At 37.4% G+C, this 18,171-nt stretch overlaps 1 protein-coding gene across 1 annotated transcript in view; it reads left to right on the forward strand.

The window, feature by feature from the left end:
* Nucleotides 1-3,569: 3,569 nt before the first annotated feature.
* LOC121430309 (mediator of RNA polymerase II transcription subunit 14-like) overlaps nt 3,570-18,171 on the forward strand; it is a 51,670-nt gene continuing 37,068 nt past the window's right edge. The window contains exons 1-9 of the mRNA XM_041627587.1: nt 3,570-3,698; nt 7,911-8,235; nt 8,885-8,911; nt 10,013-10,118; nt 12,003-12,097; nt 15,537-15,745; nt 16,065-16,105; nt 16,458-16,545; nt 17,480-17,508. Coding sequence (XP_041483521.1) covers nt 7,949-8,235; nt 8,885-8,911; nt 10,013-10,118; nt 12,003-12,097; nt 15,537-15,745; nt 16,065-16,105; nt 16,458-16,545; nt 17,480-17,508 — 882 coding nt within the window. The 5' untranslated portion in view covers nt 3,570-3,698; nt 7,911-7,948. The remainder of the gene's footprint in view (nt 3,699-7,910; nt 8,236-8,884; nt 8,912-10,012; nt 10,119-12,002; nt 12,098-15,536; nt 15,746-16,064; nt 16,106-16,457; nt 16,546-17,479; nt 17,509-18,171) is intronic.

Consider the following 18,171-nt stretch of genomic DNA (forward strand, 5'->3'; position numbering starts at 1 on the left):
TGCACTGGTAGAAGCCACCGCACACCTTACGACCCGACTGGTCTATGACTGGCTTGCGACTGACTGAGGGGAGATGTGACGTCACGGCTCTTGTCAGATTGATGGTCTCAGACCTGTCAAAGACAAGTCGCAAGGAAAATTGTAAGGATTTGACATGTCGAATCCTTATAACTGGATTGCAAGCTCAATCCAACTTCCAGCCAATCAGACAGCAGAGTTGCACGACGCATAGACAATGTGAATACGCAGTAGTAAGCGCATTTGCTCAGTTGCTATGGCAAAAAGTGCATGTGTGAGTCGCAGACAGCATGATAGTCGGATCGCAAGGTGTGTGGTGTTGAGGCTTATGACTACCTTGCGATTCAGCTCTACTCACTCAGTGCAAATAAGTATTCCTACAATGATTAGGTACTTTGCACTGTAAAGGCCACCGCGCACCTTTAATTACGACCCGACTGGTCTGCGACTGAGTGAATAGAGCTGAACTGCAAGGTGGCCGTAAGTTGTTCACTGTCTTTATATTCGCATCAAATGTTAAGGTTTTGTTCCGAAATCTGGTTGCAGACCAATCATACGGTGTGCAGTAGCCTTGATTGATAATACCCTGTGTAATTTGTTGCCATGTAAAATAAAAGGATATTTTTGTACCAACGTTTAAAAGTTTAGATAATTTTTGTTACTATCTCATTTCTGTTGAATTCGTATTTCTATCTCTTTCTCCCTCCCTCTCGTAAAGGGGAAGTTCACCCTAAAGTTTGTCGTAAAAATAGTTTGATTGGTGAAGATTTGTGGAAAATCCACTATAGGGTATGAATGTTATTAGAATTTACGTTTTCTGTTTTGTGACGTCAAACAAGCAACTGCCCCATGTGTTACATGTATGTGATATAAAATGAATAAATTTCGATTTTTCAATAGTTCATGATGACTAACTATTTGCTCCTCCTTTGGGGAGCAGGTGTGAATAATTTGTCTGTTGATATAATGAAGGTACAATTAAAACAATTTCAATGGTTCGAGAAAATTATATTTTAATTTTTTTCTTCTGAAATCACGTTGGGAAGCTACTCACATGAGTCACATCTCAACAACAAGAACTGAAATTCTATCAACTTTTAAAATCTCTGATGGATTTCTCTAGAACCTTCACTAATGGTTTTTTTTTGGGGGAGGGGCTTTTTTTTTACCTTAAAATTTTTGTCAAGTTGAACTTCCCCTTGAATTAATCATCCCTTTTTGTAAAATGCTGTATTTGTGTTGTCGGGAATTTATGCAAAGAATGAGCTGATGTTGCCACATTCCTCTTCTTCCCTGTCTTCATAAATGACATTAAATCCTCATCATATATTGTTTATACATGTCTCCCTTGTACCAGAAACTAATATGTATAAATATATCTTACACATGAACTCAGTAGCCAATCCAAACTTCTACTTTCTTTGAGCTGTCAATTAGACTGATAATGAATTTCATATTACATCAGCTAACTTATTGCATATTGATCCCAGTAAATTGCCAATTCGTCTACTGCCAACTGATCCACTCACCAAATGGTCTACCTTCATTTAGTCTAATGCCATTCCATCCATCAATATTTTGTCTCACAACCATTTGGTCCGATAACCACTTGGTCCAATCATCACTTCGTCTTATCACTATTTCGTCTCAACCAGTTGATCTAATGCAAGAAAATATTTGCAATCAATCGCAAATATTCTGTTACAATTTTACAGCTGATTGATCACTTTTAAATTTAGCAAACTTGATTGGACTCCTTGTTTTATGGAGCAGATTAGCAATCAATCGCAAATTTGCAATTAATAGCAAGATATATGATATATGATTCCAGGAACGAAAATAGACTTGCAATTGATCACAAGTTCCTTGCAATGCCCAATTAGTCCAATTAGACCAAATGGTATATGGACTAAATGTCTATCAGACCAACTTCTTGTTATACAAAATGGTGATTGGATGAAATGACAATTAAACATGGATAGTGGACGAACTGATGGTAGACCAAATGATAGCAGACAAGTTGGCAAATGGAAGAAGTGGTATTAGATGAAAGTGGAAATAAACCATTGATGACATAATTTCATCAAAATAATTCAACTTGAAATAGAAAAGAATTTTATTGCATAAGAAATGCCAACAAAAAAGGGGAGAACTGTAAATGCCATCATTTTTTTTTCTTCATTGGGAGTCCCGGCCCCACACCAACTGTACGTCACTAATAACATACAAGCAGCTGCCCCAATTGTTATGTAATATAGAATGCTTTAATTTAAATTTCTTAATGAGCGGGTGTGAAAAAAATTTTAGGGTACAATAAAATAACCCATTTTCATATATTTTACAAAATGACAATTCCGTTATTTCAAAATATTCAAAATTATACATGTGAAGCCACTGCCAGAAAATGACAAATCAAAAAATCAAAATTCTTATAACTTAATAAATCTTTGATGAATTTTCGTGCAACTTTCATGAATATTTTTGATTATTTTTTCTGGTATATTTACAATATTGTTCTTGTCAGGGTCATGAACTTCTCCTTAAAGCGATGGTTTGGGCTGAAGATATTTACATCGCAATAAGTAGAGTAATATTCCCTGCCAAAAATCCTGAAAATTTCATCAAAATCTGACAAATAATGAAGTTATTGAATTTTAAATTTAAGCAATACTTTGTTAACTTAGAAAATAGATCCCCGGTATATGCATATCGTCATGAATATTCATTAGAGGTGGGCTGATGATGTCATATCCCCTCTTTCATTTTTCTTATGTTATTATACATGAAGTCATAATTGCAGAGATGCCAAGTTCAAAGGCTATGCGTGAGATTTTTCTGTGAATCTGGGTGAGATGGCAAAAAGAAGCTGAGTGAGATCACAGACAATGTATATGGGGATAGGCTGTGATAGTTGCGTGAGACAGAGATTTGAGGGGATGAACAAGAGTCCAAAATGCTTGAGTCTTACGCATAATGCGTGAGACTTAATTTTGGTAGGTCTGTAATTGATTCATGATACATGTGTAAGTGTCTCCACATTTCCACAAGATACGGCAATAACAACAAATGCACTCCATCAGTGCAATCTAATTGTTGTTTTTTTTAGTTCTTGGTGGAAATTTTTTCCTAATTTCATAAAAAAGTGGGGATATGACATCAGCCAGCCCACCTAATGAATGCATGAAGACATGCCCAGAACTGTTTCACCGGAATACTGCAAAACTTTAAATGCAATAACTTCAACTTCGTTAGATTTATAATTCCATTTCGATCAAATTTTCAGCATTTTTCTCAGAATTTCACTCTAAAACATTGAGATGTAATTATCTCCAGCCAGGACCTGCATATAGTCCCTGTATATGAAAGTGGTCTGAGTATTAACTTACAGCCCACATTAGAGGCATTGACAGAGACATTTTTATTGAAGGCGATGCAATTTATTTTGTACAACATATCGCTTGTTTGAAGATACATTGATATTGTTGACTAAAAGTTTAAGATATAAGTGTCTGTGTCTACAGACTACATGCGTAGTTAGTTTGAGCCACGTACGTACGTACACATTTCGAGCTCGGTACGGTCTTTTAAACAAAGACTACGACGGACGGTACAAAATGAACATGGCGTCCGAATCCCACCGTTCACAGATTGTCACGGTCGGGAAGTGAATCTAAATAAAGGTAAAAAAATTATTTATTCTTATGAGCAGTATTGATTCCTACTACCATGATTGCCTATAATATTAGTTCGTTCTAAGTCGTTTCGCATTACACTTCGAAACTATTTGTGCTGTCCTTTTCGGAGAAATCTTTGAACATTGGTTTGTAAAGTTTGTAGCAAAAAAAAGTGCGAGGGAAAAAATTGTGGTCCCGTCCTATCAAATCTGTGTCTTGTTGAATGAGTGAACTCTGCAGCTCTGCTTGTCAATGTGAACTCAACGTTACAATACAAATTAGACGCGTGCGTCGCGTAGCGTTGGGGAAGAACAATAGGAAACAAAATGGCGGCGTAAACATGATAACATCGGGCAAGTCGCTTCCGTCTTTTCTTAATATTGGCCAGGCAGTATCTATTTTTCTATTGTTCCTCACACATTTTTCACAGCCGATTTCAAAACATCGCCATATGAATTATGAAATATGATCGCAGGACCGGCGACCGATCGCATGCGATGTTTTGAAATCGGCCGTGAATAATATGTGTACGTGTGAGGAAATAGATACAGGCCCCCAAAAATCACCAAATTTTGGGGATAACCGGAGGATGGACACGGAGTGAAATACAGGTGAAGAGTAAGAAATTAAGGCTATTTTTCTTTCTCATTAATTTTTGTTCCATAATTTTTACATTAAATAAAATTTTGATCCCAGCTTTGTCACTCGGAATATCAGATCGAGTTCACCATCCCGGCCCGAAGTTCAGGTAGGTGGAGTGTAGTGTAGCGGTAGTGAAGTGGAGTGGAGCCTGCACAAACTTCGCTCGAGGTAGCTATCGTGCAGCCACCATTAGTATGCAAAATTCCCCCGACAGGGCTCATCAATTTTTGTCAGTATTTCATAAAAATATATAAAAATAACTACCAAAATAAAAATTATTATTCTGTTTGGCCTGACATGCACCAAAACGGGAAAAATAAACTTAAAAGGGGAAAAAACAGTGACTTACTTCGCCTGTTGCACAACTTCACTTCCCTGTTTTATCCGAACTGTACAGTACTGGCCATGAGTGCCCTGTACAGATTGAGCTAGAACTTTGGTCTCTGTGGCTGTACTATTTGGATTCACTAAGAGAGGAGCATGGTTTTTTAGCTGCACTTACAAACTAGTAACTTTTTACTACATTTTAAAATGGCACTGTACATACTCCACACCAGACCTGCCTAATATAGTACGACAATACACTAGTCGGTGGACTGTACTTTATCAGAAGAAGAAGAGTGGAGCCAACGGAGTTCAGCGGAACAACCAACATAACAGAAACCAAAGAGCTTGGTCTAGATGTCGACCCTGAAGTTAGAAATTTGGCCTATTTGCTGCAACCAATAGATGGCGCACCACATTGTGAATCCACGGAATGGCCGGCAATCAGCCACATACTCGCCCGCAAATTTTAGCCTGTTCAAATTATGTCTGCGGGCAAATCAGACTTTGTTTTGACCTTGTTTATTGAGCCTTGCGTCGTTGCGAGTTGCGTGTGCTCCGCTCCTGCATGCAGGTAACTGCTTCGGGAAGATGCTATTTATAAATGTACGTTGACAATTCAGGCGATCTGCTGGTAACAAGAAAGTCACCTGCAAGGTAACGGAAGGATGTGACAGGGCCTTGGCTTAGACTAATTATAAACATGATAAATCAGTAGAGGCGCTAGTTCAAAAATTGGGATCGTCCCAGAAAACAAGGATATCCTCATAAACCTAGACAAATCATGTCTTGATAAATTGAGACTGTCCTTGTTTAAGGGGACATTTTTTCACTTCACCCTGTGGGACAAAGACCACAATTACGGAAATTGAGAGTGCAAAATATACATTCAGTGATCTCAATTCCCCCTAGTTCACCATATATTTTTCATGACTTGTCGTCTTCTAATAATCTTGTTATGAAACCTATCGATATGTTTACATTGACTAGCGCACTTGATTGGTGTCGGCACTTGACAGGTCAATGAACTTTCCTAGAATTCTAGTGTGGAGAAATCTTTGAAAACATTCTGAGACAGTCCCTGTAAACTGGGATGATCCCAATTTTCTGACCAGTGCCTCTACTGTACTTAGATTTAAAAAATGTGCATTATTTGTAGAGAAGCCGGAACCAGAAGGCATGGAAATTCTGGCTTTAAGAAATGTTTTACATGTACCTCTCCATTTGTTGTGTGTTTGTTCATGTTGTTTGCTCTTTGCATGAAGGCAGGCATTGACTGAATGGGAGTGGACTCATGAAAATTGATCTTCCCAGCATATCGCTGATGAAATAAAAAGACCAGTGCAATGGACTCACTGGAGCTGGGCTAGTAACAGATAAGCTTTCACGATAATGCCAAATGAAAGTGTGTGTTCTAAATATTGGGATTCATCATAAAATGCATTGAAGTTCCAATCTATGCATGCTGTGAGTCATTCTTCAACTCGAGTCAACTTGAATGAAAATTAAGTCAATTAAATTTAACTTAAGTTAAATTAAATTAAAGTTTTTTTCATTTATTATTATTTATTATTAGGGGGAGGGGGCAAGACACTTGTATTCATCAAATTATTGGTCAAACTATTTGGTTAAAGTAAAATGCCTTAGATTCAACATTGTAAGCTTTCCTGTTTTTTTTTTTTACTTTTTAAACCCTTTTTGTCTCACCTGCGAAGCAGAGTGAGACTATAGGCGCCGCTTTTCCGACGGCGGCGGCGGCGGCGGAAACGGCGGCGGCGGCGTCAACATCAAATCTTAACCTGAGGTTAAGTTTTTGAAATGACATCATAACTTAGAAAGTATATGGACCTAGTTCATGAAACTTGGCCATAAGGTTAATCAAGTATTACTGAACATCCTATTAAAGTTTCATGTCACATGACCAAGGTCAAAGGTCATTTAGGGTCAATGAACTTAGACCATGTTGGAGGAATCAACATTGAAATCTTAACCTGAGGTTAAGTTTTTGAAATGTCATCATAACTTAGAAAATATATGGACCGAGTTCATGAAACTTGGACATAAGGTTAATCAAGTATCACTGAACATCCTGCATGAGTTTCACGTCACATGACCAAGGTCAAAGGTCATTTAGGGTCAATGAACTTTGGCCGAATTGGGGATATCTGTTGAATTCCCATCATAACTTTGAAAGTTTATGGATCTGATTCATGAAACTTGGACATAATAGTAATCAAGCATCACTGAATATTTTGTGCAAGTTTCAGGCCTAATGATTAAGGTCAAAGGTCATTTAGGGTCAATGAACTTTGGCCGAATTGGGGGTATCTGTTGAATTACCATCATAACTTTGAAACTTTATTAGTCTAGTTCATTAAACTTGGACATATGAGTAATCAAATATCACTGAACATCCTGTGTGCATTTCAGGTCACATGATCAAGGTCAAAGGTCAATGAACTTTGGCCGAATTGGGTGTATCAGTTGAATTACCATCAAAACTTTGAAAGTTTATGGATCTGATTCATGAAACTTGTACATAAGAGTAATCAAGTATCACTGAACATCCTGTGCGAGTTTCAGGTCACATGATCAAGGTCAAAGGTCATGTAAGGTCAATGAACTTTGGCCATGTTGGGGTTTTTTGTTGAATAACCATCATATCTCTGTAAGTTTATTGGTCTAGTTCATAAAAAGTGGACATAAGAGTAACCATGTATCACTGAACATCTTGTGCGAGTTAGAGTAGTATTCAAAGTCAGCGCTGCTGCTATATTGAACCGCGTGATGCAGGTGAGACGGCCAGAGGCATTCCACTTGTTTTGTATTACATTTTTAAAATAGGCAATTGATAAGATCCATGGCAAACTATGGCATAGCAATTTCAAATACCTTTTTTATGGTAATTCAATGTGTTATTTTTTGTTAGTAGAAAGTAGAATCAAGGTTTGGAGAGTTATGCAATTCATTGTTTTCTTTGATTTTTTTTCTAAACCTGTGCATTATGTGAATTTGCATCGTTGACCCTTTACCAAAGCTGAAGGCAGGCTTTTATTCTCTTCATTTTTTTTTGTTTTTAGTGGGGCATATCTTCACCCAAATTTTCTATGTACATGTATATGTAGGTCTGTCAAAATGTTGATGAGCTTCTAGGTACAGCAATATTGATTTTCTGACATTGACATTAAACTGTCCTTCAAAGCTTTGACCAAAAGAATTGAAAATCTACCCATTTTTTTTTTTTGCAATTAGAAAACAAACAGAAGTCTGTTGATTGAGGCCGGCAAACAATGTCAGGGGTCCCAGGAGGTGGTGTCCAGACTCCAGCGATCCCCGTCCCTCAGGGTCTCCCTCCCATGGGATTAAGCATGCCTGGCATCCAAACCCCCAACCCCGGAGGACCAGGAGGCAACATGATGGGTGCTCCGGCCCAGGCAGCTGGGATGCAGATGGTTCCGATGCAACCCCAGGTAGCAGGAGGAGGTGGAGCAGGAGGAGGGGCCAGCATATCATTGGGCCTGCTCCTGGAACATCTCGTCCAGAAGACATACCATGAGCTCACTGTTTTGGCTGAACTGTAAGTGACCTCCATGATCCTTTCAAAGATTCAAATTTTTTTTTATAGTAGATGCTATGGTAGTTCTTTCTTAAATCTTAAAATAAAAATCTTAAAATCCATATTTTATTCGAAATAGACGCCAAAAATGAAATACTCCGAAAATTTGTTTTGCCCAATTGATCGTGGGCCTGGCAGCCGCTGTGCAGCGCCACATTGACGAGGCTCTATCCCTTTAATTATTGAACGCCAAACAGGGTAGCAGCAACTCCCATCTTTTAACGTATTTTGGTCTGACGCGGCCGGGGGTTTGAACCCCTGACCTCCCGGTTGTGAGACGGATGCTCTACCAACTGAGCCAACACACCAGTTCTTGGCTATTACAGGGGCATGATAATGAAACATGTAGAAATAGAATAATGACTATACCAACTAGAAAGGGAGTGGCTTGAAATGTTTTCTGAAAGTAATCTGAAATTTAGTTTTGCTTTGTTATAATTTCCAGATATTTATTCAAGCTGACATTCGTATGCATGTAACCTCTCTGCAGGTATTGTGATTTTGGGTCATCTGCCATTTAATTCTTGTGGTTCCCAACTTGTGGTAAAATGTTTAAAAAATTTATTCTCTCCTTACTCTTAAATATATTTATTCTCTTTTCTGATTCTAGATTACCGCGTAAGATGGACATGGAAAAGTGAGTATAACATGTTTGCTCTCTTAATCACGCTGATCCAAAAATCTTAGGGATGACACAAATCAAAAGGCTATGAACTAGACATTGACATTAACAAACTACAAGATCCTTTGTTTTTCAGTCCTACAATTTTTGTGTGGATTTACAATCATTGTAGGGTGTCCAATTTTTGTCTCACCTGGGTCCCGTTGCAGAAAGAGTTGCAATCAATCGCAACTCTAAAAATCATACGCAACTTGATTTTCAACCAATCAACAGCGCGCATTTGGGACTTGCGCTTGATTTTTTGACTTGCGTTTAAACGCATCTCTTTCTGCAACGGGCCCCTGCATAGCAAAGTGAGGCAGGTAGAGACTACCAAAGGTGCTCCACTTGTTTTTAGGCATGAAGATATAGAAAAACTATCAACATTGTAGAATCATAGTCCTTAAATACATTGTAAAGGCATTGGCCATTCAGCACAGGGTCATTCTACAGTGTACTACCTATACATGCATCATACAATCCTTGAATCCTCAAAAGTCACTCACTAGATGTTGGGCCATTGATATTGGGATCTGTATTATTTTTGTAGACCTAGAATAGGTTTTGGAGCCAGGAAACACTTGATCAAATTGTGCTTCTAACACCAACACATGAAATCATCCACTGTTTCAATCTCTGTATGCTTTCTGTATGGCACTATCTTGTCCCTTTTTTTAATACTCAACACAAGAAATGTTACAATGGTGATAATGAACGTAGACACTCATATTTTCGCCCATAGCATCAAGGATGCCACAAAAAAACTGTAGACTAAATGTAAGATGACTGTAGCAAACGGGTTTATATAATATGTCAATTAATGCATAATTATAGCGCTTATCACAAAGAATGTCTCTAAGCACTTAAGGAAAATAAATAGGAAGACAAGAAATTTCAGCTAAAATTAAATCAAACAGGTTTTTGTACCCAAACCTAGAGATTAAAACTGATTTTAATTTAGGGGTTTAATTTAGCCCTTATATCTATTCTTGATGAGGGATATGATATGAAATGCTAGCATGTACTTCTTGAATGGTCACTCTGTAACTGCCCTTATTATGTTGATACAAACAACAGGAAAATTGAGATCGTGAAATTCGCCCGGAGTACGAGGCAGTCATTTATCCGTCTTTTGGCCTTGGTCAAGTGGGCTGGCAGTGCAGCCAAGGTGGACAAATGTGCGGTGAGTAAGGCCTCCAATTTCGATTATTTATCATGTATCATTTGTGGAAGCATCGTGGTGTAGCGGCTCTGACTCTCACCTTGTGTTCAGCTGGTCGTGTGATTGTCCCCCACCGCTGCCTAGCGCCCTTTGGCATGGTGTCAATCCACACTTTGCCACTTCATCCATGTGCTAAATTGGTACACGGTAGGATTGTGAAAGCATATATTGTATGCCTACATGAGTAATTGAGTTTGAAGACTCTTTTCTTTGAATGCTCCACAAGGAGTGGATAAAGTGCATACATACAAATTTTTTTCTGCCTTTTATAAATGCCAATTGTTAATCAGAAATGATAAATTCCTGTATTTCTGAAGTCATATCAGGTAGATTTTTCTTCCGATGCCTGACCAGCGGACTGATAAATTAAAGAAATTCAGTGTTTCTCAGCATTTTTTTTAAATGAATCAGTTTGAGAACTAACTTTTCTTTTTATATTTAATTTTCTCATGATATATTAGATTGAATCAATAAAGTTGGATAATGAATATAATAATAATAACACAGGTATATTTACCCAGAGAAGCCACTTCACATCTGAAAACTGTCCTCCCAGCGGGCCCTGCTATTATTATTACCCCGGCTTTAGCTTGGCTGTCTAGGCAGTCAAAGTGTTCATGGAATTTCTTCCTACCGGGTACCCATTCACCTCACCTGGGTCGAGTGCAGAACAGTGTGGATTAATTTCTTGCTGAAGGAAATAACGCCATGGCTGGGATTCAAAACCCACAACCCTCTGTTTCAAAGTCAGAAGACTAATCCACAGGGCCACAATAATTACATCAAGCATGATTTAATGCAAATACAAACAAGGAGCCACCTCCAGTCCTCAACTGGCCAGGTTCCTTACCCATAATGCATCATTCTCAGCAATATAGTCTTGTAATATAAACCCACTTGAATGATAACACACTAATTAACTACCGCGATAATTATGTGATGAAGTAACTGTAAATATGCACTTTTCATGTAGAGGATTTTAGTTTCTCTATACAATTAAAATTGTAGGCTTATTTATTTTCTGAATTATTAATAGTTTTCTGAAATGTTCATTTTTAAGTATAGGTCAAGTCCACCTCAGAAAAATGTTGATTTGAATCAATAGAGAAAAACCAGACAAGCACAATGCTAAAAATTTCATCAAAATCGGATGTAAAATAAGAAAGTTATGACATTTCAAAGTTTCGCTTATTTTCAACAAAATAGTTATATGAACAAGCCAGTTACATCCAAATGAGAGAGTTGATGACGTCACTCACTATTTCTTTTGTTTTTTATTGTTTGAATTATACAATATTTCAATTTTTACGAATTTGACAATTAGGACCCCCTTGCCTGAAGCACAAAATGTTAAAATAATGGAATTCCATGTGTTCAGGGAGGAATGAAACTTCATTTCACATGACAATGACGAGAAAATCAAAATATTTCATATTTCATATAATAAAATACAAAAGAAATAGTGAGTGATGTCATCAACTTTCTCATTTGGATGTAACTGGCTCGTTCATATAACTATTTTGTTGAAAATAAGAGAAACTTTAAAATGCCATAACTTTCTAATTTTACATCCAATTTTGATGAAATTTTCAGTGTTATGCTTGTTGATTTTTTCTCTTTTTATTCAAATCAAGTTTTTGTTGGGGTGGACTTGTCCATTAAGTATAGGTATTTATGCACACAATCAGTGACACTGTTCACTCTTCCTTCAAGCACCTGTGCTTTGTTTGCAGTTATGCCTACATGTAAGTATGATCAGTTTCCACGCTAATTAATTTGCTAGCTCTTATACTGCTAAATGTTATTTCATATATTTTATATATGTACATTGTTTCGTTTTTGCAGGCAATTTCGTTATTTTTGGACCAGCAATCGTTGTTGTTTGTAGACACTGCTGACATGCTTTCAAGGATGGCCAGGGAAAACCTTGTACATGCCAGGTAAACGTTGGGACCAGGGGCCCGTTTCTTAAAGCTGTTCGTAAATTAGTAATAAGAGCGACATTTAAGTTCGACTGGTGATCCTTTCTTGTGGTAAATGATGTTCACCATTATATGTTGGTGATTATTTAGCGCGTGAGAAAGGATCACCAGTCGTTCTTAAAGTTGGTCTTAACTTACGAACAGCTTTAAGAAACACCCACCAGTAACACAAAGTTTCAATATAGCCATTGGCCCGTATTCTGAAGTCGGGTTTAACTTAAACTCGGGTTTAAAGTTGTGGTTTAAGTATGGACAGCCAATTGCTACATAAATCACTAACAGTAGAGACATCATACTTCAACTCAATCGGCTCTCAAATCATGTATAATTGTGTAGAAAGTATATATAAATGATTGTCTTCAATATCGATGAATCAGGAAAGAGCAAAGTAAACATTAAGAAACATACAACTTAATTAAAATTTTGATACTTTGGGCTTTCCATACTTAAACCACAACTTTAAACCTGAGTTTAAGTTAAACCCAACTTCAGAATACGGGCCATTGTGTTCAGGGACCCGTCTTACAAAGAATTGTGATTGATCCGATCAAACAACTATGGAAAGCCAGCACCGTCAACATCTAAAATGCATGCTTATTCATGATACTTCAGGTCTAGATTGATCGACGGCCAGGCTGTTGATGCCCCTATAACTGGCCGTGATGCCCTTAAAAAATAGATCAATGCAAGGCCCAAAAGGCTGTGCCCTTTTTTTCAAATTGGCCAATATGCCCTTTTTGCTAGGCAAGCCTTGAAAATAGCAAGGTAAAAAACCCTTTTAGGTATGTATTGTGAATTTGGACTCGTAAGCAATCTTGCTCTTGAAATTAATAAATAGATGTGAGTGGTTTTTTGTCTCACCTGCGAAGCAAAGTGAGACTATAGGCGCCGCTTTTCCGACGGCGGCGGCGACGGCGGCGGCGGCGGCGGCGGCGGCGGCGGCGTCAACATCAAATCTTAACCTGAGGTTAAGTTTTTGAAATGACATCATAACTTAGAAAGTATATGGACCTAGTTCATGAAACTTGGCCATAAGGTTAATCAAGTATTACTGAACATCCTATTAGAGTTTCATGTCACATGACCAAGGTCAAAGGTCATTTAGGGTCAATGAACTTAGACCATGTTGGAGGAATCAACATCGAAATCTTAACCTGTGGTTAAGTTTTTGAAATGTCATCATAACTTAGAAAATATATGGACCTAGTTCATGAAACTTGGACATAAGGTTAATCAAGTATCACTGAACATCCTGCATGAGTTTCACGTCACATGACCAAGGTCAAAGGTCATTTAGGGTCAATGAACTTTGGCCGAATTGGGGATATCTGTTGAATTCCCATCATAACTTTGAAAGTTTATGGATCTGATTCATGAAACTTGGACATAATAGTAATCAAGCATCACTGAAAATTTTGTGCAAGTTTCAGGTCTCATGATTAAGGTCAAAGGTCATTAGGGTCAATGAACTTTGGCCGAATCGGGGGTATCTGTTGAATTACCATCATAACTTTGGAAGTTTATTGGGCTAGTTCATTAAACTTGGACATTAGAGTAATCAAGTATCACTGAACATCCTGTGCACGTTTCAGGTTACATGACCAAGGTCAAAGGTCAATGAACTTTGGCCGAATTGGGTGTATCTGTTGAATTACCATCATAACTTTGAAAGTTTATGGATCTGATTCATGAAACTTGTACATAAGAGTAATCAAGTATCACTGAATATCCTGTTTGAGTTTCAGGTCACATGATCATGGTCAAAGGTCATGTAAGGTCAATGAACTTTGGCCATGTTGGGGTTTTTTGGTGAATAACCATCATATCTCTGTAAGTTTATTGGTCTAGTTCATAAAAAGTGGACATAAGAGTAACCATGTATCACTGAACATCTTGTGCGAGTTAGAGTAGTATTCAAAGTCAGCACTGCTGCTATATTGAACCGCGTGGTGCAGGTGAGACGGCCAGAGGCATTCCACTTGTTTTTTTTCATGTCTAATCTGTTTAGTGTCTTTGTAGTCTGGCTGTTATAGAATTCAAGAAATCAAATTGTAGGGTGATAGAAGAATGTTCTTCATCACACTTATAATGTATTTTGAGATTAAAAACCTAGTTTTTGTCTCACCTGCGAAGCAGAGTGAGACTATAGGCGCCGCTTTTCCGACGGCGGCGGCGGCGTCAACATCAAATCTTAACCTGAGGTTAAGTTTTTGAAATGACATCATAACTTACAAAGTATATGGACCTAGTTCATGAAACTTGGCCATAAGGTTAATCAAGTATTACTGAACATCCTATTAAAGTTTCATGTCACATGACCAAGGTCAAAGGTCATTTAGGGTCAATGAACTTAGACCATGTTGGAGGAATCAACATTGAAATCTTAACCTGTGGTTAAGTTTTTGAAATGTCATCATAACTTAGAAAATATATGGACCTAGTTCATGAAACTTGGACATAAGGTTAATCAAGTATCACTGAACATCCTGCATGAGTTTCACGTCACATGACCAAGGTCAAAGGTCATTTAGGGTCAATGAACTTTGGCCGAATTGGGGATATCTGTTGAATTCCCATCATAACTTTGAAAGTTTATGGATCTGATTCATGAAACTTGGACATAATAGTAATCAAGCATCACTGAATATTTTGTGCAAGTTTCAGGTCTCATGATTAAGGTCAAAGGTCATTTAGGGTCAATGAACTTTGGACGAATCGGGGGTATCTGTTGAATTACCATCATAACTTTGAAAGTTTATTAGTCTAGTTCATTAAACTTGGACATATGAGTAATCAAATATCACTGAACATCCTGTGCGCGTTTCAGGTCACATGACCAAGGTCAAAGGTCAATGAACTTTGGCCGAATCGGGTGTATCTGTAGAATTACCATCAAAACTTTGAAAGGTTATGGATCTGATTCATGAAACTTGTACATAAGAGTAATCAAGTATCACTGAACATCCTGTGCGAGTTTCAGGTCACATGATCAAGGTCAAAGGTCATGTAAGGTCAATGAACTTTGGCCATGTTGGGGTTTTTGTTGAATAACCATCATATCTCTGTAAGTTTATTGGTCTAGTTCATAAAAAGTGGACATAAGAGTAACCATGTATCACTGAACATCTTGTGCGAGTTAGAGTAGTATTCAAAATCAGCACTGCTGCTATATTGAACCGCGTGATGCAGGTGAGACGGCCAGAGGCATTCCACTTGTTTTGGTAGTAAGGGAGAAATCAAGTCTAAATGTCCATCAATTATTTTGTATTTTTGGAAGCTTTCAATCAAAATGGGGGGGGGGGGTCTTGAGATACATACTTTGTCTTTGTGAAACAGTAACTGATTGCTCTGATTGTTATATTAAATGTAAGTCAATGGTGGTATATTTTTTTTTCAGGTTGCCAAACTTCTGTCTACCCCATGCCGTGGATGTGCTAACCATGCGCCAGTACAAGCGTATGCCGGCATGCATCAAAGAGCGTATAGTCCCACCTGATCCCATCACCTCATCAGAGAAGGAGACGGTCCTTCATCGATTGGATCAGATAATCCAGCATAGATTAGTGACTAGCGAACTCCCTCCACAGCTTGCTAATCTCACAATAGGTTAGTTTTATTGATTTATTTCTTGATTGGATCAGATTATCCAACATAGATCAGTGACTTGTGAACTTCCTCCACAGCATGCTAATCTTAGTATTGGTAACTTTAATTCAGTTCTGATTGGATCAATTTATCCACCTCAGATTAGTGACTAGTAAACTCCCCCGAAAGCATGCTAATGTTACTATTGTTTAGTTTGATTTATTTATTTCTGACTTAATCAGATTAGCCAATAACTTAATGTTTTGTAAACTACATGTATAGATAAAATATTTATTACAGTTATTCTAATGTGTTCCTTTGTTGATTTTCTTCTGAACAGAGGACGGTAGGGTCAAGTTTCGAGTTCCTCAAGAATTTGAGGTAAGAAGTTCTCTTTTCTTCTTGGAGTACATCGTCGTACAGACCTCTGTATTGTCAAATCTACCACCTAAAACAGCTTGGCTTTGTTAAGTTTTGATATAATTATTGTATTAAGTTTTGAATGGCTCCATGTGAATTACGGAGAGACAAAACTAACTAAAGTTGATCAGATAATATTTTGGGGGTCTTTTGACATTGTCTTTTATCTTTTATAGTGATTGATTGTGCAGCTGATTTCTGTAATTGATCGAATAGATTGTGTATGATCAATTATAAAACAAGCCCCAAGATCAGTCACTATGCTTTATGTTAGAAGGGCTCTTTACTAATTAACTGTGTGTGTTTCTTTCAGGTTACACTGACATTAATGGAGGATAACAAGACTATTCCTTGGAGGCTTCTCAATATTGAAATACTGGTGCAAGATCCGGATACTGGAGGTGAGGTTGCTAGGTCCCTTAATGATTATTCACTACTGAATGACACGCGCCGTATAAGCTAAAACAACAATTGAAGGGTCAAGTCTCGATATTGAAATGCTGGATGTGAGGTTGCTAGGTCCTGTATATAAAGAAAGGGTCTTGTTTCAATATTGAAGTGCTGGATTTGAGGTTGTGTGGTCCTTTAATCAAAGGGTCTAGTCTCAATATTGAAATGCTACATGTAGATGTGAGTTTGTTTGGCCCTTTATTTAATCAAAGGATTTAGACTCAATATTATTTAAATACTAGACGTGAGGTTGTTCGATCCCTTAATCAAAGGGTCTAGTTTCAATATTGAAATGCTGGATGCGAAGTTGTACGGTCCTGTACATAATTAAAGCTTCAAATTCACAAACATGGTTTTGAATACATGGTTAAAAACAAGGGCTAAGTTAAACTGGGTGGTCCACAGGTGACCATCCAATGCTCCTAGTCACCAGTGCAACTTTTTCCAGATCAATTTGACAACTAAAGTAAAAAAAAATACATGAGAAATTCAGTTTAATCAAAGACTCTTAGAATATTACCCACTTTGAGACCTATATTTCTTTATCTAGTTCTATATACCTAATCTTTCACATGATACTATGCAACCAAGTGACTCTATGGAAATGAGAGTATCAAGCAGGATGTGTCAAATAATTTTTGTGCTTGAATTCTAATCCAGATGTGATTTTTTTTAATTTCCTGAAATATTCAATTTATTTTAAAAAGAAAGCTGATGGATGGATTGTAAATTCATTGAAAATGTTCTGTGGACTGGGCCGTTGTGGAAAGGCTGGAAACCAGTCTTGTAATAGACAATGCTACCCTCCGTAGATAAAATTACAAATAGATTAAGTAATGAATAAATGTAGATCATGATTTGTTTTATTTTCTTCCCTTATTGCAGATGGAAAAGCCCTGGTTCACCCTATACAGGTAATTTATTTCATTTTAAAATATTAACAATAATACTGTTTTAATGGCATTCAAGATAACTGAGAAACTTTCTTATTGCCAAGAAGCCTGCAGATAAAACAATAAAAGTACTTGATTTCTCAGAACAATGAACCATTCTTTGATAATGCTTATCACAAATATGAATCAATTCCCAATGGGCTCAGAAAAAATAAAAACAAAAAATATGACATTAGGCCAATAACACATAAGGAAAATAATGCTTTTGACACAAAATTCGAGATTGAATTATTCTTGTGGTGACCCTTTTTTAGTGCTTTCATCGATAACCTTTTTATCGCGAGTCCTGTCGATAATGATTTCCACTCAGCAATTATCGATAACGTTCCTCTCATTTTCGATCATACCTGCTATTATGTAGGGATAGTGATTTTCGAACGGAATTCAGGGCAACGGCCGTTTGAATCAGAAAGTGGCTTTTCAAACGAAAAAAACATATTTTTCCTCAAAATGCACAGTATAGCAACAGAAATCACTCCAAAATCTCAACAAAATATGAATACTTTCTGTCCACAAAGCAAGATCACTACAATCACGACGATCCAAGCATTGTGACTGCCCTCGACTTAATGATACCAAATGATAGTAGTGGATACAGCCCTATACACATACTTTGCCACGCTG

Source organism: Lytechinus variegatus, chromosome 16 (assembly GCF_018143015.1).
Source record: "Lytechinus variegatus isolate NC3 chromosome 16, Lvar_3.0, whole genome shotgun sequence".
NCBI classification, from domain to species: Eukaryota; Metazoa; Echinodermata; class Echinoidea; order Temnopleuroida; family Toxopneustidae; genus Lytechinus; species Lytechinus variegatus.